At 44.3% G+C, this 25,536-nt stretch overlaps 1 protein-coding gene across 13 annotated transcripts in view; it reads left to right on the top strand.

Annotated features, from left to right (window-relative positions):
• The window catches only part of LOC129846204 (liprin-alpha-1-like), a 53,401-nt gene extending 47,213 nt beyond the window's left edge, over positions 1-6,188 (top strand). For 4 of the 13 annotated variants that reach the window (XM_055914202.1, XM_055914205.1, XM_055914200.1 and 1 more), the window contains 7 exons: positions 1,322-1,497; positions 1,825-1,940; positions 2,708-2,883; positions 3,044-3,112; positions 3,738-3,918; positions 4,149-4,216; positions 4,512-4,600. In XM_055914202.1, coding sequence (XP_055770177.1) covers positions 1,322-1,497; positions 1,825-1,940; positions 2,708-2,883; positions 3,044-3,112; positions 3,738-3,918; positions 4,149-4,207 — 777 coding nt within the window. In that variant the 3' untranslated portion in view covers positions 4,208-4,216; positions 4,512-4,600. Of the gene's footprint in view, positions 1-1,321; positions 1,498-1,824; positions 1,941-2,707; positions 2,884-3,043; positions 3,113-3,737; positions 3,919-4,148; positions 4,217-4,511 lie in introns of all 13 variants that reach the window. The other 9 variants (XM_055914206.1, XM_055914204.1, XM_055914201.1 and 6 more) reach the window with 7 other exon arrangements.
• Positions 6,189-25,536: the final 19,348 nt, after the last annotated feature.

The raw sequence follows: 25,536 nt of genomic DNA, 5'->3' as shown, positions 1-25,536 counted from the left end.
TTTGACTATTTCTAAATGGTTTCAGTTGGACAGATGGTTGTTTGACTATTTCTAAATGGTTTCAGTAGGACAGATGGTTGTTTCAGTTGGACTATTTCTAAATGGTTTCAGTAGGACAGATGGTTGTTTCAGTTGGACTATTTCTAAATGGTTTCAGTAGGACAGATGGTTGTTTCAGTTGGACTATTTCTAAATGGTTTCAGTAGGACAGATGGTTGTTTCAGTTGGACTATTTCTAAATGGTTTCAGTTGGACAGATGGTTGTTTCAGTTGGACTATTTCTAAATGGTTTCAGTAGGACAGATGGTTGTTTCAGTTGGACTATTTCTAAATGGTTTCAGTAGGACAGATGGTTGTTTCAGTTGGACTATTTCTAAATGGTTTCAGTAGGACAGATGGTTGTTTCAGTTGGACTATTTCTAAATGGTTTCAGTAGGACAGATGGTTGTTTCAGTTGGACTATTTCTAAATGGTTTCAGTAGGACAGATGGTTGTTTCAGTTGGACTATTTCTAAATGGTTTCAGTTGGACAGATGGTTGTTTCAGTTGGACTATTTCTAAATGGTTTCAGTTGGACAGATGGTTGTTTCAGTTTGACTATTTCTAAATGGTTTCAGTTGGACAGATAGTTTTTTTGTTTCCTTGCACGGATGCTCTGATAACAGTATGGCTCTTGGTCTCCGTTACTTTAGTCAGATGCACATTTAACCTAAATGCAAATCTGGAGGTATCGGAGACGGAGGATGTTGCAGCTATCCTGTGTCTGAGGATATGGCTTCTCCATCAAACTCTTGTGGTGGCAGACAGACATTGACCTTTTAGAAGCCACAGTCAATACAGGAGAGATTTATTAGAAGCCTCTGCTGTTTAGAAGTTGTTTACAGTTGGGCTACTTCCTATCAAAACACAAATCCTCACCTCCTACCAATCAGAACACCAATCAATCTAGTTCTGACATCCCACCTATCAAAACACCAATCATTCTAGTTCTGACATCCCACCTATCAGAACACATCAGTTTAGTTCTCTGACCTCCCTCCAATCAGAACACCAATCAGTTTAGTTCTCTCATTGGCCCTAGTTCTGATCTGTGGTTGTAGCTGCTCTTAAACCTGCTGTAACTTGCACACAAACATGAACGTACAGACACATGCACTCAACATTTTAATGTGGTGATTTCCATCACTTTCCCACCTAGCCTTTTTCTTGTTGTAATGGCCTGATGGCCTTTCATAGCGATGGTAGCCATCCCCCACTAACTTTTGACTCTTCTATAGACTCCAAACACAGTCTGACCTAGCCCCTGTCCCTCCCTCCACAGACGCTGGCGTATGGAGACATGAACCATGAGTGGATTGGTAACGAGTGGCTGCCCAGCCTGGGTCTGCCCCAGTACCGGTCCTACTTTATGGAGTCCCTGGTAGATGCACGCATGCTGGACCACCTCACCAAGAAGGACATGAGGGGACAACTTAAAATGGTGGACAGTTTCCACAGGTAAAAGCCTTAAAATGGTGGACAGTTTCCACAGGTAAAAAGCTCAATGGTGGACAGTTTCCACAGCTAAAAAGGCAAAATGGTGGACAGCTTCCACAGGTAAAAGGCTGAAAATGGTGGACAGCTTCCACAGGTAAAAAGCTCAAAATGGTGGATCGTTTCCACAGGTATTAGGAACCAAAATGGTTTACAGTTTCTATAGGTAAGGGCTGAAATAAATGTTGGACAGTTTCCACTATTAAGGGCCAAAATGGTGCCATGGACAACTAGGGACGTTCATTTTGTTTCTGTCTAAATGTTTAACCAGTCAATGTGTCTGTGTAACAGGAACAGTTTCCAGTGTGGGGTGATGTGTCTGAGGAGACTGAATTACGACAGGAAGGAGCTGGAGAGAAGGCGTGACGAGACCCAGCTGGAGCTGCAAGGTAACAGCTGGGATAACGGTGAGAGAAAATGACAGTCAACCGAAGGGAGAAATGACCACACTGTTCAGATTCACTCATCATTTAGTTAGCTAAGCTAATAACGCTATGGGAGAATCTGAAGTGTCAGCAACGCTAAGCTAATAACGCTATGGGAGAATCTGAAGTGTCAACAACGCTAAGCTAATAACGCTATGGGAGAATCTGAAGTGTCAACAACGCTAAGCTAATAACGCTATGGGAGAATCTGGTGTCAGCAACGCTAAGCTAATAACACTATGGGAGAATCTGAAGTGTCAGCAACGCTAAGCTAATAACGCTATGGGAGAATCTGAAGTGTGCAGTATTTATCCTTCTATTGCGTCCATATACACATTTAGAAATATAGGTTCGTTTGTACAGTGGATTTCTTTGGACTTTTCCTCCGGATTTATTTCCTGATCATATCAACGTTTTTCTAATACATAGAGGAATAATTCCCAGCTCTACTACACTGGGGGACAGAGGGGTCAGGCTAACAAAATGTCAACTTCATTTCAGTCCTTACTGACTTTATTTTTCACAGAGGAATTATTTTGACTGTCTCTTTGGATGTGTTCCCTGATCATTCCCCAAACGTTTCTGTACCAACTGGTTACCATTTGTGTACCCTGATCATTCCCCAAACGTTTCTGTCCCAACTGGTTACCATTTGTGTACCCTGATCATTCCCCAAACGTTTCTGTGTTCCCTGATCATTCTCCAAACGTTTCTGTACCAACTGGTTACCATGTGTGTACCCTGAGCAGACGTGCTGGTGTGGAGCAACGAGCGTGTGATCAGCTGGGTACAGGCCATGGGGCTGAAGGAGTACAGTAACAACCTGCTGGAGAGCGGCGTGCACGGAGCCCTGCTGGCCCTGGATGAAACCTTCGACCACAACGCCCTGGCCCTGCTGCTGCAGATCCCCAACCAGAACACACAGGTACACACACACTACCAGCATTGGTGGGTGGCTGTGAACCACCCTGGCAGTCAAACAGCGCTCCCAGCTGACAAGTCAGCTCTTGTCTCCTCCGCTCTGAAGAGAGAGGAGACACACTCATTCGTCTACTGTCTGTCTCTCCCTCCTTCCTGTGTTGTAGGCGAGAGCAGCTCTGGAGAGTGAGTATAACAGTCTACTGGCCATCGGTACAGAGAGGAGACTGGATGAGGTGAGACACACACATATGATGGACCACACACACACTTTCTAAAGCTCACTCACTCACACGCACACTCACACAGACACTTTCTAAAGCGTTCACACTCACACAGACACTTTCTAAAGCGTTCACACTCACACAGACACTTTCTAAAGCGTTCACACTCACACACACTTTCTAAAGCGTTCACACTCACACACACTTTCTAAAGCGTTCACGCTCACACACACTTTCTAAAGCGTTCACGCTCACACACACTTTCTAAAGCGTTCACGCTCACACACACTTTCTAAAGCGTTCACGCTCACACACACTTTCTAAAGCGTTCACGCTCACACACACTTTCTAAAGCGTTCACACTCACACAGACACTTTCTAAAGCGTTCACACTCACACAGACACTTTCTAAAGCGTTCACACTCACACACACTTTCTAAAGCGTTCACACTCACACACACTTTCTAAAGCGTTCACACTCACACACACTTTCTAAAGCGTTCACACTCACACACACTTTCTAAAGCGTTCACACTCACACACACTTTCTAAAGCGTTCACACTCACACACACTTTCTAAAGCACTCCTCCATGTATATCCACATCCTTATCTCCTTCCTGCTTCCTCGTCTCTCTGAATCTCTTCCAGGAGGATGATAACAACTTCCGGCGCGCCCCCTCCTGGAGGAAGAAGTTCCGGCCCAAAGACGCACGGGGGACGTCCCCGGGCTCAGCCGACACCCTGCCCGCCAACTTCAGACTGACCAATAGCAACGCAGCGTCCCCCTCCATGCAGCCAAAAAGGAGCCCCATGGACGGTAGGAGAAGGGGTTGGGTCCATGGGGAATGAGGGCTCATAGTGGTCTGTGTGTTATTAGGCATGGCATTGCTGCGGCTTTATCTCTGTCTTGTCAAGGAGACCTTACACAATATGCTTTCAACAATGGTTGAGTGTTTTCCCTGCTTTAGTGTGTGTGGGTGTGTTATGCTGGAGATTGTGAGTGACTAACAGCATGTTTCTGCATGTGGTTTTGCTGTGGGGATGCAGGGAGTCAGTCTGCAATACAGAGGCTGGACACTGCCACAGTCAGGACATACTCCTGCTAACACAACACAGTAAGTTGACACACACACACACACACACTTCACAGTGGATCTCTTCTGTTCAAGCAGCGTCTTGTGCCTCTGCTTTCTTGGCTATATTAACGCATGTCTACGCTCCTCCTCTCCTCTTTCTCTCCTCCTCTATTCTGTCATCTTCATCTGCTGCTTCTCTGTCTCTCTCTCTCTGTCTCTCTCTCTTTCTGTCTGTCTCTGTCTGCCTCTCTGTCTCTCTCTCTCTGTCTGCCTCTCTCTACCTATCTGTCTGTCTGCCTCTCTCTACCTCTCTCTCTCTCTCCTCTTCTCTTAGTTGATCCTCATTATTTCTATAGGTGACTGCTGGTTGGAGGATGAGGGGTGTGAGTTTCCCCCCATCAGGAGCAGCTGCTGACTCTGCAAGGACACTTCGCACAGAGTTTTATTGTTATCGCAGAGATAAAATAACTAGCAACCACGTCACCAATCTCAGTACTAGAGGGCCCATGTCCTAGATGTATCAATCTTTATTGTTCTATTTATGTTAGCAAGCTGGTGGGACATTTCAATGGTTTTAGGTTTGTTATGTATCTATCTGTTACTTCAGCCCTCTCTCCCACCTAAATGGAAATATCCCTCTTTTCTAAAACTGTTCCAACGGTGTCCTTATCAAGGTTAACTCTCAGATGTAACTGAATGTTTTTACACGGTCTGGAGTTTGTATATTGACAGACATTATCTAATCATTTTATATATATATATATATATATATTCCTGATCTTGTATTGACAAGATGTATGTTTTTATTTCTCTGTCCTCTGTTGTTTTTAATCATTGAACTGATGATCAAGTGACTTTAAGAAGTGACTTTCTAACTGAATTGGACCCCATTTCCCTTCTCCACCAGCCTCTTGTTATCTTCAAGCGTATCCATGGTGATTATTTGTAAATTCAGCTCTTTTAGGACAATGAGGATATGTGAATATCAGAAATATTGCTGGAGTTCTGACTGACATTGTTTCACAAACTGCTACAACGCTGTGGTCGCAAAGCACCGGGCGGACCGTAGCCACAAGGCCCTAGGTAACTGTGACGACAGGTGACACGTGAAACAACTCTCTTTCTCTTTGTTCTTACCTGTGAAACCAAACCTGTAGAAAGACTGAAACAAAAGCCATAAACAGTAGTGAAGACCAGGGCTGTTTTCAGATGCATCGCTTGGTAAGAGACCGTTCCACTGTGTAGGATCTCCAATTCTCCAGTCAACCTCGCAAGCCCAAACTCTCCATTCCTCTTTCCCTCCTTCTCCTCATCCCTCTCTTTTCCCTGCCTTCCCCTGGAGCGCGCTAACGTGAGCCAGACGCGTGTGAAGATCAACTCGCGTGTACCTGAGCCGAAAGCGTGGCGGCTCTACTATCGACGGACCAAGTCCACTGTGGCCTAAACTGATCCCAGCGACTAGCTACTCACCCGAGGCGGAGCGATCCACCCACAAACCCTTTAACCAACACTTTATACTACGGAGACTTCTAATCAAACCTGATGGGGGTTCTTTATACTACGGAGACTTCTAATCAAGCCTGATGGGGGTTTTTCTTACCTCCTTTCGCTGGCTGTCTTATTTATTCGTCACCCCCGTCGTGTTTGTTGCTTTCTCCGTTTGATTTTTAGAAGTTGCCATTTTTTCAAGCTGTTTCTGAGTGTTTTAACACAGGTTGCTGTGGCAATACTTTTTCAAGACAGATAATGTCACGGAAGCGAAGACTTCCTTTCCACCCTACATTAGTTGTGTTATTCCCTTTGTGATTTAGTCATTTTATAATGCACAATGCAAATGCTGATTATTATTTTATTTTTTATCTCCAGTTTTCCCTATTTGTATTCTCCTGCTCTGGTAACAAAATGATGTACAGTCTGAGTACTTAACTATTTTATCACAGTATTATTTATGGATTACTTTCAATAAAATACTGAAACTTATTTTCCACTGCCAATAAAAAGCTTAAGTCTTTGTGTTTTTAATGCATCTCTTGCCTTTACAGTCATGTTAAAAAGCAGGTGTTGAGACTAGAAACATCTTCCAGTGACTCGGTTGGGGCTTGTAGTTGTACTCCACTGTATGTCCTGATGAGGGGAATGCTAACTTTGATTACACACGAAGAGGAAGAGAATACAGAAACATTGTCATTTGTGGCTCACAGGGTTGAAATATTCTGGTAATTTTCCTTAAATGTACCATGTTTTCCAGAAATCATGGTTGGAGGATTCTGGATTTCTTGTTTATTTCTGGGAGTTTGAGGAAAGTTACTGGGATTTTACACCCCTGGTTGCTCAGCTGGCGCTTGCAATGCTTTGGATTCAGCATTGTCAACTTTTTGGGGGGAAATTATATTTGTCAAGGAAATGTAGATTTTTGAGCCATATGTTTGCAGCCCGCTTCTCAAAGCCCTCGTGAGTTTCCCAGTGAACATGAAAGTAACGAGTGACCGATGATCATTTATAACTGCAATGAGCTGTCATCAAGATCTCTTTCTGCGGTTAAAAAGTACATCTAGTGGCAAGTTGTGTGGTCATAACATTTTGTTCAGTACAGCTTAAAATAGTCTAACTTCATCCACAGAGTTTCAAATGAATTGCTCTATTAAACAACTGCATTGTTTAATGGTGGAAAATAAAATCATTTTTCCTCTTCAGTTCTTTGTACCAGTTTGACACCTGTAGTTAGTGTTTGGGCTTAACCTTCCTACTGAACAATTCATGACACCTTCAGTTCTGTTCCAAACCTAGCAGGAAGAATGTCTGAGCCATTGCATGGTGCTTCAATTGTAAAAGACAAGTTGACATGATTTCACATAATAACGAGCCTGTTCTCGTGTGACTGGTCTTTATTTATTATTCAAATGTAATTTGATTTTCAAGATGCAGTGTAATGTATATTAACACTTAACATGGAATAGCTATTGTTCCTTTTTAAAATGTGTCCAGTGTCCAGGTTTGTATCTGTTGCAGTATGTATATAAAAGAACTGTGCAATAAAAAAAATTAACCGGTATCATTGTCCGGAAGACACATTTCAGTTATACAGGTGTCCCCCTCTTCTTTCTCTAAATGGTTAGTAAAGCAAACAATTACTGTCTGTTTTTAAAATCCTTAGACAAGTATTGTTTTAAACTGAGTCTACTTTAGATCCCATCAAACACCAACCCTGAATTCATTCATAGTCAATTCTGATGTACATTACAATGTTTTGGCCATTGTAGATATACAGTGGGGAGAACAAGTATTTGATACACTGCCGATTTTGCAGGTTTTCCTACTTACAAAGCATGTAGAGGTCTGTAATTTTTATCATAGGTACACTTCAACTGTGAGAGACGGAATCTAAAACAAAAATCCAGAAAATCACATTGTATGATTTTTAAGTAATTATTTAGCATTTTATTGCATGACAATAAAACAGTGACAGTGCCTCTTTCCCCTTCGGAGACTGAAGAGATTTGGCATGATTCCTCAGATCCTCAGGAACTTTTACAGGTGTACCATTGAGAAAAGAAAAAAAAAGGTGTACCGTCGAGAGCATCCTGACTGGTTGTATCGCCTGGTATGGCAACTACTTCGTCTGCAACCGCAAGGACCTACAGAGGGTGGTGCAGACGGCCATCCAAGACATTTATACCCGAAAAACTGCCAAGGACTGTTCTATCTGCTCCTGTACGGCAGGCGGTACCGGAGCATCGAGTCGTGGACCAACAGGCAACAATTCCAACCATTTTACCGACTTACAGCTCATATGAGGAAATCGGTCAATTTAAATAAATTAATATGGCTCTAATCTATGGATTTCACACGACTGGGAATACATATATGCATCTGTTGCTCACAGATAACTTTTTTTTAATGATAAAAATGGGCCTCAGGATCTCGTCGCAGTATTTTTGAACATTCAAATTGCCAATCGATAAAATGCAATTGTGTTCGTGGTTTGTAGTGTCTGCTTGCCCATACCATAACCCCACCGCCACCATGGGGCACTGTTCACAATGTTGACATCAGCAAACCGCTCTCCCACACGACGCCATACACGTGGTCTGCGGATGTGAGGCCGGTTGGACGTACTGCAAAACGACTTTGGAGGCAGTTTATGGAAGAGAAATGAACGTGAAACTCTCTGCCAATAGCTCTGGTGGACATCCCTGCAGTCAGCATGCCAATTGCACGCTCCCTCAACTTGAGACATCTGTGGCATTGTGTTGTGTGACAAAACTGCACATTTTAGAGTGGCCTTTTATTGTCCCCAGCACAATGATGTAATGATCATGCTGTTTAATCAGCTTCTTGATAGGTCACACCTGTCAGGTGGATGGATTGTCTTGGCAAAGGAGAAATGCTCACTAACATGGATGTAAACAAATTTGAGAGAAGTAAGCTTTTTGTGCATATGGTGTGGAACATTTCTGGGATCTTTTATTTCAGCTCATGAAACATTTTGCATGTAGCGTTTATATTTTTGTTCATTGTAGCTTCTTTCCCCTAAGACTGTTGGAGAGCATAAAACAGTTGAATAGATAACTACCAATGCCCTTCCTCTCTACCACTGACTACCTGCACTGACTCTATGCCTATTCTCAGGTCATATCAGACCTGTATATCAGACCTGTATATTACACCTGTATATCAGACCTGTATATCAGACCTGTATATCAGACCTGTATATTACACCTGTATATCAGACCTGTATATTACACCTGTATATCAGACCTGTATATCAGACCTGTATATCAGACCTGTATATTACACCTGTATATCAGACCTGTATATTACACCTGTATATCAGACCTGTATATTACACCTGTATATCAGACCTGTATATTACACCTGTATATCAGACCTGTATATCAGACCTGTATATTACACCTGTATATCAGACCTGTATATTACACCTGTATATTACACCTGTATATCAGACCTGTATATTACACCTGTATATCAGACCTGTATATTACACCTGTATATCAGACCTGTATATTACACCTGTATATCAGACCTGTATATCAGACCTGTATATCAGACCTGTATATTACACCTGTATATCAGACCTGTATATTACACCTGTATATTACACCTGTATATCAGACCTGTATATTACACCTGTATATCAGACCTGTATATCAGACCTGTATATTACACCTGTATATCAGACCTGTATATTACACCTGTATATTACACCTGTATATCAGACCTGTATATTACACCTGTATATCAGACCTGTATATTACACCTGTATATCAGACCTGTATATCAGACCTGTATATTACACCTGTATATTACACCTGTATATTACACCTGTATATCACACCTGTATATCACACCTGTATATTACACCTGTATATCACACCTGTATATTACAGCTGTATATCAGACCTGTATATTACACCTGTATATCAGACCTGTATATTACACCTGCATATTACACCTGTATATCAGACCTGTATATTACACCTGTATATTACACCTGTATATTACACCTGTATATCAGACCTGTATATTACACCTGTATATCAGACCTGTATATTACACCTGTATATTACACCTGTATATCACACCTGTATATCACACCTGTATATTACACCTGTATATCAGACCTGTATATCAGACCTGTATATCAGACCTGTATATCAGACCTGTATATTACACCTGTATATCAGACCTGTATATCAGACCTGTATATCAGACCTGTATATCAGACCTGTATATTACACCTGTATATCAGACCTGTATATTACACCTGTATATCAGACCTGTATATTACACCTGTATATTACACCTGTATATCAGACCTGTATATCAGACCTGTATATTACACCTGTATATTACACCTGTATATTACACCTGTATATCAGACCTGTATATTACACCTGTATATCAGACCTGTATATTACACCTGTATATTACACCTGTATATCACACCTGTATATCACACCTGTATATTACACCTGTATATCAGACCTGTATATCAGACCTGTATATCAGACCTGTATATCAGACCTGTATATTACACCTGTATATCAGACCTGTATATCAGACCTGTATATTACACCTGTATATCAGACCTGTATATTACACCTGTATATCAGACCTGTATATTACACCTGTATATTACACCTGTATATCAGACCTGTATATCAGACCTGTATATTACACCTGTATATCAGACCTGTATATCAGACCTGTATATCAGACCTGTATATCAGACCTGTATATTACACCTGTATATCAGACCTGTATATTACACCTGTATATTACACCTGTATATCAGACCTGTATATTACACCTGTATATCAGACCTGTATATTACACCTGTATATCAGACCTGTATATCAGACCTGTATATCACACCTGTATATCAGACCTGTATATCAGACCTGTATATCAGACCTGTATATCAGACCTGTATATTACACCTGTATATTACACCTGTATATCAGACCTGTATATCAGACCTGTATATCAGACCTGTATATTACACCTGTATATTACACCTGTATATCAGACCTGTATATTACACCTGTATATCAGACCTGTATATTACACCTGTATATCAGACCTGTATATTACACCTGTATATCAGACCTGTATATTACACCTGTATATCAGACCTGTATATCAGACCTGTATATTACACCTGTATATCAGACCTGTATATCAGACCTGTATATTACACCTGTATATCAGACCTGTATATTACACCTGTATATCAGACCTGTATATTACACCTGTATATCAGACCTGTATATTACACCTGTATATCAGACCTGTATATCAGACCTGTATATTACACCTGTATATCAGACCTGTATATTACACCTGTATATTACACCTGTATATTACACCTGTATATCAGACCTGTATATTACACCTGTATATTACACCTGTATATCAGACCTGTATATTACACCTGTATATCAGACCTGTATATCAGACCTGTATATTACACCTGTATATCAGACCTGTATATTACACCTGTATATCAGACCTGTATATTACACCTGTATATCAGACCTGTATATCAGACCTATATATCAGACCTGTATATTACACCTGTATATTACACCTGTATATCAGACCTGTATATTACACCTGTATATCAGACCTGTATATTACACCTGTATATCAGACCTGTATATTACACCTGTATATTACACCTGTATAGCAGACCTGTATATTACACCTGTATATTACACCTGTATAGCAGACCTGTATATTACACCTGTATATTACACCTGTATATCAGACCTGTATATCAGACCTGTATATTACACCTGTATGTTACACCTGTATATCAGACCTGTATATTACACCTGTATATTACACCTGTATATTACACCTGTATATCAGACCTGTATATCAGACCTGTATATTACACCTGTATATTACACCTGTATATCAGACCTGTATATTACACCTGTATTTTACACCTGTATATCAGACCTGTATATTACACCTGTATATCAGACCTGTATATTACACCTGTATATTACACCTGTATATTACACCTGTATATCAGACCTGTATATTACACCTGTATATCAGACCTGTATATCAGACCTGTATATTACACCTGTATATTACACCTGTATAACCACAATGAGGACATAGATATATCCAGTTAGTTTTCATAAACCAGTATCTAGTATCACTACTCTAGTACCAATGCTCTCAAATATCACTACTCTCTAGCATCTCTAGTACCAATGCTCTCAAATATCACTACTCTCTAGCATCTCTAGTATCACTATTATAACTGCTCTTTAGTATTAGTACTCTCTTTTATCACTACTCTCTAGTATCGCTACCCTCTGTTATCACCACTCTGTTTCACTGCTCTTGCTATTATCACTACTCTCTAGTATCACTGCTATCAAGTATCACCATTCTCTAGTATCACTACACTCTAGTATTAGTAGTCTCGAGAATCACTAATCCCTAGATTCACTGCTCTCTAGTATCACTATTATCTATTATCACTGCTTTCACTATTATCACTACTCTCTGGTATCACTACTCTCTAGTATCACTGCTCTCTAGTAACCCTGCTTTCACTATTATCACTTCTCTCTAGTATCACTGCTTTCACTATTATCTCTACTCTCTGGTATCACTTCTCTCTAGTATCACTACTCTCAAGTAACACTGCTTTCACTATTATCACCACTCTGGTGTCACTGCTTTCACTATTATCACTTCTCTCTGGTATCAATGCTTTCACTATTATCACTACTCTCTAGTATCACTACTCTCTAGTTCACTGCTCTCTAGTTCACTACTCTCTAGTATCACTATTGTCTAGTATCACCGCTCTCTAGTATCATTACACTCTAGTTTCACTGCTCTCTATTATCACTACTCTCTATTATCACTACTCTCTAGTTCACTGCTCTCTATAACTACTCTCTAGTATCAGTATTGTCTAGTATCATTGCTCTCTATTATTACTGCTCTCTATTATCACTACTCTCTAGTTCACTGCTCTCTATAACTACTCTCTAGTATCAGTATTGTCTAGTATCACCGCTCTCTAGTATCAATGCTCTCTAGTGTCACTACTCTCTAGTATCACTATTGTCTAGTATCACTACTCTCTAGTATCACTACTCTCTAGTATCACTACTCTCTAGTATCACTACTCTATTATCACCACTCTCTATTATCACTACTCCCTAGTATCACTACTCTCTAGTATCACTACTCTCTAGTATCACTACTCTAGTATCACCACTCTATTATCACCACTCTCTAGTATCACTACTCTCTAGTATCACTACTCTCTAGTATCACTACTCTCTACTATCACTACTCTCTACTATCACTACTCTCTACTATCACTACTCTCTACTGTCACTACTCTCTAGTATCACTACTCTCTAGTATCACTACTCTCTTCTGTCACTACTCTCTAGTATCACTAATCTCTAGTGTCACTAGTATCACTACTCCCTAGTATCACTACTCCCTAGTATCACTACTCCCTAGTATCACTACTCTCTAGTATCACTAGTATCACTACTCCCTAGTATCACTACTCCCTAGTATCACTACTCTCTAGTATCACTACTCTCTAGTATCACTACTCTCTAGTATCACTACTCTCTAGTATCACTACTCTCTAGTATCACTACTCTCTTATGTCACTACTCTCTACTATCACTACTCTCTACTATCACTACTCTCTACTGTCACTACTCTCTAGTATCACTACTCTCTTCTGTCACTACTCTCTAGTATCACTAATCTCTAGTGTCACTAGTAACACTACTCCCTAGTATCACTACTCCCTAGTATCACTACTCCCTAGTATCATTACACTCTAGTTTCACCGCTCTCTAGTATCACTGCTCTCTAGTATCATTGCTCTCTAGTATCACCGCTCTCTAGTACCACCGCTCTCTAGTACCACCGCTCTCTAGTACCACCGCTCTCTATTAAGATTTTTGTATTTGCCTCAAGGTTTTCATTATGGCTTTTGAGATTGGGTGAAAATGAAAAACAGATGTAGAAATTGCTTGAGGGAAAATATGCATATGTTACCAAATATATCAATGTGTATTTCATGAGTACTCTGATAAAGTGTGTACGTAAAACGTATTAAACACGTCTGTATAACCACAATGAGGACATCGACATATCAAGTTTGTTTTCATAAATCATTTGTTGCATTTCATCATTAAGACCTTTAGGGAATAATGTCTGGAGGGTGAAAATCCCAAAACATTCACCTCCCCTGTCTGATATCTTGACTTTCTCTTTGCCACAAAATCTAAAATGTGGAAATGTCATGATTTTGGTCATTTCTCCTGATAAAAACGTTTATGTTCACTAATTCTCTTTTTGAGACAGCGAGAAGTTTTACCTACATAACACAACCCACATGGACATAGGATTTTACCACTGATTCTGAAAGAGAAAAAAATTAATGGATGACCAATTAAAAGAGAGTGGATTGTGTCTGCATGATAACGTAACTAATCGTTACATATCACACTAAATGGGGGCTACAGAAAACCCTCCCAAATCATATGCATTTCCCTGAGATCAGGTTGTTCAGGAGCTGGACCTCCACAAGCTAAATGAAATGGTGGAGAGCTTCATCACTAAAGGTCCCTATCTTAATATCATGGTGTACTAAATGTGTACAATTATATAAAAAACACCTGCATTCATTGTGGTCCTATATTTTAGTTATAATGCTTTGTCCTAACGAACTCGACCCAAATCCCAGTACAGAGGTACTGAAACAACAGCAGGGCTGCCCAAATACTTTCCTGTCTGTCACGATCGTGTGGAGGATTGACGGACCAAAACGCAGCAGTAGGAAAATAAGCCATATTCCTTTTAATGAATACGAAGGAAAAAACGAAACAAAAACACTTACACACTAACAAAACAAGAAAACGATCGTGAAGCTATGAACGAAGTGCACATACAGGCTACAAACGTATAACATAGACAATTACCCACATCAAATGAAAGCCCATGGCCACCCTAAATATGGCTCCCAATCAGAGACAACAGAAATCAGCTGTCTCTAATTGGGAACCCATTCAGGTAACCATAGACTCTCCTAGACAACTACACCAACATAGACACAACTAGACACATGCACTCAACACAAACCCATACACTACACCCAACACCCCCTTTACCATATAACCACCCAAAACCTATAAAACACAAACATTCCCCATGTCACACCCTGACCTAACTAAAATAATGAAGAAAACAAATAATACTAAGGCCAGGGCGTGACATAACCCCCCCCCTTAAGGTGCGAACTCCGGGCGCACCATTACACAGTCTAGGGGAGGGTCTGGGTGGGCTTCCTTCCACGGTGGCGGCTCCGGCACTGGTCGTGGTCCCCACCCCACCATAGTCACTAACCGCCTCCTTAGCTTCCTCCAAATGACCCCCCTCCACATTAACCCCACTGAATTAAGGGGCAGTTCCGGACTAAGGGGCAGCTCCGGACTAAGGGGCAGCTCCGGACTAAGGGGCAGCTCCGGACTAAGGGGCAGTACCAGGGTAAGGGGCAGCACCAGGATAAGGGAGAGCACCAGGATAAGGGAGAGCACCAGGATAAGGGGCAGCACCAGGATAAGGGGCAGCTCCGGACTGAGGAACGGCAGCTCCGGACTGAGGGACTGCAGCTCCGGACTGCGGGACGGCCCATGGCTGGCTGACAGATCTGGCTGCTCATGGCTGGCTGACGGATCTGGCTGCTCATGGCTGGCTGACGGATCTGGCTGCTCATGGCTGGCTGACGGATCTGGCTGCTCATGGCTGGCTGACGGATCTGGCTGCTCATGGCTGGCTGACGGATCTGGCTGCTCATGGCTGGCTGACGGATCTGGCTGCTCATGGCTGGCTGACGGATCTGGCTGCTCATGGCTGGCTGACGGATCTGGCTGCTCATGGCTGGCTGACGGATCTGGCTGCTCATGGCTGGCTGACGGATCTGGCTGCTCATGGCTGGCTGACGGATCTGGCTGCTCATGGCTGGCTGACGGATCTGGCTGCTCATGGCTGGTTGGCGGCTCTGGCAGATCCTGTCTGGTTGGCGGCTCTGGCAGATCCTGTCTGGTTGGCGGCTCTGGCAGATCCTGTCTGGTTGGCGGCTCTGGCAGATCCTGTCTGGTTGGCGGCTCTGGCAGATCCTGTCTGACGAATGGCTCTAGCGGCTCCTGACTGACGAACGGCTCTGACGGCTCGGGACAGACGGGCGGCTCTAATGGCTCGGGGCAGACGGATGGCTCAGATGGCGCTGGGTAGACGGATGGCTCAGATGGCGCTGGGTAGACGGATGGCTCAGATGGCGCTGGGTAGACGAGCAGTTCAGGCATCGCTGTGCAGACGGCAGACTCTTGCCGGCTGAGGCGCACTGTAGGCCTGGTGCGTGGTGCCGGGACTGGTGGTACCGGGCTGGGGACACGCATCTCAGGGCTAGTGCGGGGAGCAGGAACAGGGCATACTGGACCCTGGGAGTGCACATTAGGCCTAGTGCGTGGTGCCGGAACTGGTGGTACCGGACTGGGGACACGCATCTCAGTGCTAGTGCGGGGGGCAGCAACAGGACGCACAGGACTCTGGGGACACACAGGAGGCTTGGTGCGTGGTTTATGCACTGGTGGTAAAGGGCTGGAGACACGCACCATAGGGCTAGTGCGTGGAGGAGGCACTGGTGGTACTGGGTAGGGGCGGGGAGGTGGCGCCGGAAATACCGGACCGTGCAGGCGTACTGGCTCCCTTGAGCGCCGAGCCTGCCCAACCTTACCTGGTTGTATGCTCCCCGTCGCCTGACCAGTGCGGGGAGGTGGAATAACCCGCACCGGCCTATGTAGGCGAACCGGGGACACCATGCGTAAGGCTGGTGCCATGTACGCCGGCCCGAGGAGACGCACTGGTGACCAGATGCGTTGGGCCGGCTTCATGACATAAGGCTCAACGCTCAGTCTAGCCCGGCCGATACGTGGAGCTGAAATGTACCGAACCGGGCTATGCACACGTACAGGAGACACCGTGCGCTCTACTGCGTAACACGGTGTCTGCCCGTACTCTCGCTCTCCACAGTAAGTACAGGGAGTAGGCGCAGGTTTCCTACCTGACTTCGCCACACTCCCTTTAAGGCCCCCCCCAAGAAATTTTTGGGTTGTACTCACGGGCTTCCAGCCTTGTCTCCGTGCTGCCTCCTCATATCGCCTCCTCTCGGCATTAGCTGCCTCCAGCTCTTCACGAGGAAGGCGATATTCTCCCGGTTGTGCCCACGGCCCCTTACCATCCAGTATCTCCTCCCATGTCCAAGAATCCTGTGTAGTTGGGTCCTGTTGCCGCTTTACATGCCGCTTGGTCCTATATTGGTGGGTAATTCTGTCACGATCGTGTGGAGGATTGACGGACCAAAACGCAGCAGTAGGAAAATAAGCCATATTCCTTTTAATGAATACGAAGGAAAAAACGAAACAAAAACACTTACACACTAACAAAACAAGAAAACGATCGTGAAGCTATGAACGAAGTGCACATACAGGCTACAAACGTATAACATAGACAATTACCCACATCAAATGAAAGCCCATGGCCACCCTAAATATGGCTCCCAATCAGAGACAACAGAAATCAGCTGTCTCTAATTGGGAACCCATTCAGGTAACCATAGACTCTCCTAGACAACTACACCAACATAGACACAACTAGACACATGCACTCAACACAAACCCATACACTACACCCAACACCCCCTTTACCATATAACCACCCAAAACCTATAAAACACAAACATTCCCCATGTCACACCCTGACCTAACTAAAATAATGAAGAAAACAAATAATACTAAGGCCAGGGCGTGACATAACCCCCCCCCTTAAGGTGCGAACTCCGGGCGCACCATTACACAGTCTAGGGGAGGGTCTGGGTGGGCTTCCTTCCACGGTGGCGGCTCCGGCACTGGTCGTGGTCCCCACCCCACCATAGTCACTAACCGCCTCCTTAGCTTCCTCCAAATGACCCCCCTCCACATTAACCCCACTGAATTAAGGGGCAGTTCCGGACTAAGGGGCAGCTCCGGACTAAGGGGCAGCTCCGGACTAAGGGGCAGCTCCGGACTAAGGGGCAGTACCAGGGTAAGGGGCAGCACCAGGATAAGGGAGAGCACCAGGATAAGGGAGAGCACCAGGATAAGGGGCAGCACCAGGATAAGGGGCAGCTCCGGACTGAGGAACGGCAGCTCCGGACTGAGGGACTGCAGCTCCGGACTGCGGGACGGCCCATGGCTGGCTGACAGATCTGGCTGCTCATGGCTGGCTGACGGATCTGGCTGCTCATGGCTGGCTGACGGATCTGGCTGCTCATGGCTGGCTGACGGATCTGGCTGCTCATGGCTGGCTGACGGATCTGGCTGCTCATGGCTGGCTGACGGATCTGGCTGCTCATGGCTGGCTGACGGATCTGGCTGCTCATGGCTGGCTGACGGATCTGGCTGCTCATGGCTGGCTGACGGATCTGGCTGCTCATGGCTGGCTGACGGATCTGGCTGCTCATGGCTGGCTGACGGATCTGGCTGCTCATGGCTGGCTGACGGATCTGGCTGCTCATGGCTGGCTGACGGATCTGGCTGCTCATGGCTGGTTGGCGGCTCTGGCAGATCCTGTCTGGTTGGCGGCTCTGGCAGATCCTGTCTGGTTGGCGGCTCTGGCAGATCCTGTCTGGTTGGCGGCTCTGGCAGATCCTGTCTGGTTGGCGGCTCTGGCAGATCCTGTCTGACGAATGGCTCTAGCGGCTCCTGACTGACGAACGGCTCTGACGGCTCGGGACAGACGGGCGGCTCTAATGGCTCGGGGCAGACGGATGGCTCAGATGGCGCTGGGTAGACGGATGGCTCAGATGGCGCTGGGTAGACGGATGGCTCAGATGGCGCTGGGTAGACGAGCAGTTCAGGCATCGCTGTGCAGACGGCAGACTCTTGCCGGCTGAGGCACACTGTAGGCCTGGTGCGTGGTGCCGGGACTGGTGGTACCGGGCTGGGGACACGCATCTCAGGGCTAGTGCGGGGAGCAGGAACAGGGCATACTGGACCCTGGGAGTGCACATTAGGCCTAGTGCGTGGTGCCGGAACTGGTGGTACCGGACTGGGGACACGCATCTCAGTGCTAGTGCGGGGGGCAGCAACAGGACGCACAGGACTCTGGGGACACACAGGAGGCTTGGTGCGTGGTTTATGCACTGGTGGTAAAGGGCTGGAGACACGCACCATAGGGCTAGTGCGTGGAGGAGGCACTGGTGGTACTGGGTAGGGGCGGGGAGGTGGCGCCGGAAATACCGGACCGTGCAGGCGTACTGGCTCCCTTGAGCGCCGAGCCTGCCCAACCTTACCTGGTTGTATGCTCCCCGTCGCCTGACCAGTGCGGGGAGGTGGAATAACCCGCACCGGCCTATGTAGGCGAACCGGGGACACCATGCGTAAGGCTGGTGCCATGTACGCCGGCCCGAGGAGACGCACTGGTGACCAGATGCGTTGGGCCGGCTTCATGACATAAGGCTCAACGCTCAGTCTAGCCCGGCCGATACGTGGAGCTGAAATGTACCGAACCGGGCTATGCACACGTACAGGAGACACCGTGCGCTCTACTGCGTAACACGGTGTCTGCCCGTACTCTCGCTCTCCACAGTAAGTACAGGGAGTAGGCGCAGGTTTCCTACCTGACTTCGCCACACTCCCTTTAAGGCCCCCCCCAAGAAATTTTTGGGTTGTACTCACGGGCTTCCAGCCTTGTCTCCGTGCTGCCTCCTCATATCGCCTCCTCTCGGCATTAGCTGCCTCCAGCTCTTCACGAGGAAGGCGATATTCTCCCGGTTGTGCCCACGGCCCCTTACCATCCAGTATCTCCTCCCATGTCCAAGAATCCTGTGTAGTTGGGTCCTGTTGCCGCTTTACATGCCGCTTGGTCCTATATTGGTGGGTAATTCTGTCACGATCGTGTGGAGGATTGACGGACCAAAACGCAGCAGTAGGAAAATAAGCCATATTCCTTTTAATGAATACGAAGGAAAAAACGAAACAAAAACACTTACACACTAACAAAACAAGAAAACGATCGTGAAGCTATGAACGAAGTGCACATACAGGCTACAAACGTATAACATAGACAATTACCCACATCAAATGAAAGCCCATGGCCACCCTAAATATGGCTCCCAATCAGAGACAACAGAAATCAGCTGTCTCTAATTGGGATCCCATTCAGGTAACCATAGACTCTCCTAGACAACTACACCAACATAGACACAACTAGACACATGCACTCAACACAAACCCATACACTACACCCAACACCCCCTTTACCATATAACCACCCAAAACCTATAAAACACAAACATTCCCCATGTCACACCCTGACCTAACTAAAATAATAAAGAAAACAAATAATACTAAGTATTGCCAGGGCGTGACACTGTCAATGCTGTCGATCTCTACGGAGTACGTCAGTATCTAATGGCTGTATGGTGACTTGGGTTGGATTCCACCTGACAATGTGTAACGGCCGTCTGAAGAAGAAGGTGACCAAAGCGCAGCGTGGTAAGTGTTCATCATTTATTAAATAAAAACTGAACACTGAAATACAAAAAAACAACAAAGAGAACGATCGAAATAGTTCTGTCTGGTGCAGACAGAAAAAACAGAAAACAACTACCCACAACACACAGGTGGAAAAAGGCTACCTAAGTATGGTTCTCAGTCAGAGAGAACGATAGACAGCTGCACACAGAAAAGAAAACATAGAACACAATACATAGAATGCCCACCCCAACTCACGCCCTGACCAAACTTAAATAGAGACATAAAGGATCTCTAAGGTCAGGGCGTGACACAATGCCTTTGAGTTTCAATCCCATGACAGACTGTCCCTCTTGAGTTTTGCTGATGATCAAGTTTTAGTTTTGTGACTGATAATGCACGGTCTTGGCATCACATTGAAAGGGAAATAATTCAACTTTGATAATTCACACATCCTAGATAAATACAACACACATAATCATTATTTTTGACAGAATATAGGCTGCCTGTATGCAGCATGTCAAGACCTAAATCAAAACGTATTTTTGACATATACAGTATAGAGAACGTCTTGTCAACATGACCACCTGAAGAATGCAGAGAATAGTCTATATTATATTATACTGTATATATATATATATTATAGAGCAGAGGTACTCAACTCTTACCCTACGAGGTCCAGAGCCTACTGGTATTCTGTTCTACCTGAAAATGAATTGCACCCACCTGGTGTCCCAGGTCTACATCAGTCCCTGATTAGAGGGGAACAATGACAACATGCAGTGGAAGTGGTTTGGAGGTCCAGAGTTGAGTTCTAGAGTTCTAGCCTCCACTCCACAGTGTTCTGTCTCCAAACAGTGACTAAGCACACAGGTAAAGCCTGATATGAATGCCTGTGTATGATACAGTAGCATGAGACAGTCGCCACTATACTACAGTGCCTTCAGAAACCATTCATACTCCTTGACTTATTCACCATTTTGTTGTGTTACAGCCTGAATTCAAAATGGATTACAAAAATATTATTTCTCTCACCCATCTACACAGAGTACCCCATAATGACAAAGTGAAAACATGTTTTTAGAATTGTTTGCAAATCTATTGAAAGTTAAATACAGAAATATCTAATTTACATACAGTAAGTATACACCCCTGAGTCAATATGTTGTAGAAGCACCTTTGGCAGCGATTACAGCTGGGAGTCTTTCTGGGTGAGTCTTTGAGAGCTTTGCACACCTGGATTGTACAATATGGGCACATTATTATTTTACATTATTTTACAAGCTCTGTCAAGTTGGTTGCTGATCATTGCCAGACAGCTATTTTCAAATCTTGCCATGGTTTTTTCTTCTCTGTGAGGCATTGGAAAACCTTCCTGGTCTTTGTGGTTAAATCTGTGTCTGAAATGCACTGCTCGACTGAGGGACCTTACAGATAATTGTATGTGTGGGGTACAGAGATGAGGTAGTCATTCACAAATCATGTTAAACACTATTATTGTACACAGAGTGAGACCATGAAACGTATTATGTAACTTGATCAGCACATCTTTACTCCTGAACGTACTTAGGCCATAACAAAGGGCTTGAATACTTATTTACTCAAGACATTTACTCAAGACAAATAACTGTCGGTCTGATAATGTCTGATAATTGACCATTAATGAACATAAACACATTTAGCATCTCTGTCTTCCCCCCACTGATGCAGATCTTGGGAACATCCAAATGTACTTTTCGTCAGCCAACAAGATGAGCAGGCCTAACGAACAGCAAAAGCACTAGCCTATGTCAATCTACTATCCTCCATAGCACAAAAGTCAACCTATTCTATTCTGTGCAAGAAATCAATATTTCAAACATAGTCTGGGACAGTTGTGGGTTGCAATAGATCCCAAATTAATACAACAACTAGCATAAAAAATAAGAAATATGCAAAGTGTCTGACTCAACAGATCAGAACGTTGAGCTGAAAATGTTGATAAAGGACTAGTCTATTTTTTCACATTATAAGCGCATCAATGCACACACGGCAGTAGTCTATAGGCGCGAATGTGCCATTAGCAGGAAAACACCATTATCAAAAGTGACTGCAAATGCTATTATCCATGTAATGTTTTTATTATAAAGGTGCATTTTTATTTTGAAAATGATCTTCCCCAAACTGGAAACTGAATTGCCTACATAAAAGGTGAAATACAACAAATTCACAAGTGATAATATATTATTCACAAGTGATAGGCTAATATTGTTACCCATCAAACTATTCTTGATTTAATCTTGTCTTTATATATAATAAATACTATATGTGTGAAATTTGGGGGATTTAGAATGGACCATTATCATGCACCTGTCTAGAAACAGAGGCAGCGGGAAAAATATACATGTCATCTATGCACTTAAATAGCGATGTATCAGAACTGAAGCTACCTGGGAGGCCTCAGCCGGTTAGTCGGATTCCCATGCCTCGGCAGGTTCGACGGGTTCCCCTGCCTTAGTTGGCTCAATGGGTTTCCATACCTCAGGGGGATTGATAGGCTCCCATGACTCAGCTGGGTGAACAGGTTCCGTGCCTCGACCGAGGCAACCAGGGAGGTCTCAGCCGGCTCATCAGGATCTCACTCCTCAGCCGGTTCGCCAGGTTTCAGCGCCTCAGTGGCGGCGACCGGTCCTCTCCTGATCTCCGGGATCGTCCCTGTTATTGGCGCCCTGTGGCAGGAGCCCGGCGCCGCGGAGGGGGTAATGTCACGTATGCTCTCTCTCTCTGGCGCTCTAGATCGCCATGCTCCTGCACCTCAGCCGGATTGACAGGTTCCTGCGCCTTAGCAGAAGTGACCAGTCCGCTCCTGATCCCCGGGATTGTCATTTTGGTCGGCGTCCTGCGGCTGGAGCCAAGCGTCGGGGAGGGGGTACTGTCAAGTGCGCTCCCTCTCCGGCCTCTAGGTCACCAGGCTGCTCAAAATGGCGCATACCTGTCACATTCGTTATGCGTATCATTGCATTATCACACTCACCTGGACTCCATCACCTCCTTGATTACCTGCCCTATATAGTAGCAAGGTGTGGTGGAACTGCAAAGTGACATCGATCTCATCCTTTGCAAAAGTGCCATCAGATCTGCTTCCCTGATCATCCATCATGTTTCCAGTTCAATTTCATATTTTATTGATTTGTTGATGTTTTATGTTTGTACTTATATTCACAATTCAGCTTTTAGCTGCCATGTATGCAAAATAAAACTGTTTACTGTGTGCTAGACTGTCCTGCCTGTGAACTAAAATGGGAATGGGCCATTTATGTTGTGTATGAGGTAACTGGTTAACCGACCCTTTAAAACTTGAGGAAGGTACCCAGCACTCTACCTCTAAAGTCAAACTGATGACAGTTCTAATGAGGTGTCTGTCACTATAGTCTTATCAATCCCTCTGCCCTTCTACCCATCTCACCCTCTACCCCTCTATCCATCTCCCTCTACCCATCTCCCCATCCCCTCCCCCCCTCTCCCCATCTCTCCCTCTACCAATCTCCCCCCCTGGAAAGTCTTGGGGGTGAATTAATGGGCCTGTTTCCCCTCTCGTGTTTCACATAGACCTACACCCCAACCCAACCCCACCCCTGTCTGCCAGTCAGCGAATCACAGGACAGCCGTGCGTTTCCGTAACTCTTGACCTCTGAGCTTTACCCTGTCCCTTCTTGCCCATTTCAACACATTAAAAATAGATGGCCACCAATGACCACCACTTCCTCCCCAAGCTCTGACAGCTGACACACCCTACAGGAATGTGCCATGATCATGGCATGGCCACCCAACTACATTGCTGTGGACCAACTCTAAACAAGGCCATAAACTGTGCATTTGTGTGTGTGTGTGTGTGTGTGTGTGTGTGTGTGTGTGTGTGTGTGTGTGTGTGTGTGTGTGTGTGTGTGTGTGTGTGTGTGTGTGTGTGTGTGTGTGCGTGTGTGTGTGTGTGTGTGTGTGTGTGTGTGTGTGTGTGTGTGCGTGTGTGCGTGTGTGTGTGTGTGTGTGTGTGTGTGTGTCGGTGTGTGTGATTGCTACAAGTTAACCTCCGAAAGCCTGTGAAGAAGAGATCCTCATTGACCTCCAGGCATCGCTGTGGGAAGTACTGGTGCTGAAGGTGCTGCAGCGCTCCCTGGTGGTGAGATGGTAAAACTGCAAAGATTTGTGTTGCAACAAGGGATGGTTGATGATGATGATGGTCTGTCAGTGAGTGGATTATCATTGGCTCCATTATGAAGTACTTCATTTATCTGCAACAAAAACGTATGTTACAAATATACTGTACCTATGGCAAACTAGACAAGACATGCCATTATGCTTGAGTTTAATACTACATACTACAATAGATACTGTTAGTCTGGGTGATAATAGTCCTGGATTTAACTCATATTTGACCACAGGAGAGCAGTGTAAATCAACATACTTCTACTACAGTACTTGGGTCATTCTTGGGCTGCGGTAATATTTGAAGATTATATATATAATTGTTTTACTAGAATAAATGCATTTTCTGAACAGCCCAGAACATCAAGTACCTATTAAACCTTCAAGAAAACATATTCTCCCACCTCAGGCATTAAAACCCTTTTTATTATTGTCCATTTTTGTCTGATATGGACCATTTATCTTCAACCCCGTCACAGACATATGGACGTTGTCTGAATATGATTATAAAAGATATTTGTTATAAAAATATACATTATCTTACATTATATCTTACATTATATTATCTTTATCTTGGTCAGGTCGCAGTTGCAAATGAGAACTTGTTCTCAACTAGCCTACCTGGTTAAATAAAGGTGAAATAAAATAAATAAAAAAACATTTACCTAATGCTCATGTGTCCCCTAAACCAATTCAATTATTATAAATATAAAATGTAAAATCTCTGAATGTTGCTTTATTAAACCCTGAGATAGACACATTCTGTGTCAGCGGGTTCATCATTTAAATAAAAAACAAGTTTCAATTCATCATTTTAACATAAATCTAATCTTCTTGGGTTTGTCCTTAACATTTCAGTCTGAGCTCAGAAAACATTCAATTCATATTTGTTCATCTTTGCAATGTTATTTAACAAATATTGTCATGTGACGGTGTTGAGACTAGCGTGACAGGGTTGAATACTGTTACGGGGTTGAAGAGACCTCGGTTTCCATGTAAGCTAGTTTAGTTTACTATCGAAATCCCTCCAAGATTTACCCCAAAACATTACATTTCATTGTATGCAACCATGTA

This window comes from Salvelinus fontinalis, unplaced genomic scaffold, assembly GCF_029448725.1.
Source record: "Salvelinus fontinalis isolate EN_2023a unplaced genomic scaffold, ASM2944872v1 scaffold_0477, whole genome shotgun sequence".
Classification (NCBI taxonomy): Eukaryota; Metazoa; Chordata; class Actinopteri; order Salmoniformes; family Salmonidae; genus Salvelinus; species Salvelinus fontinalis.
Note: the sequence above shows the minus strand (reverse complement) of the source record. Positions and strands in the feature narration are given on the sequence as shown.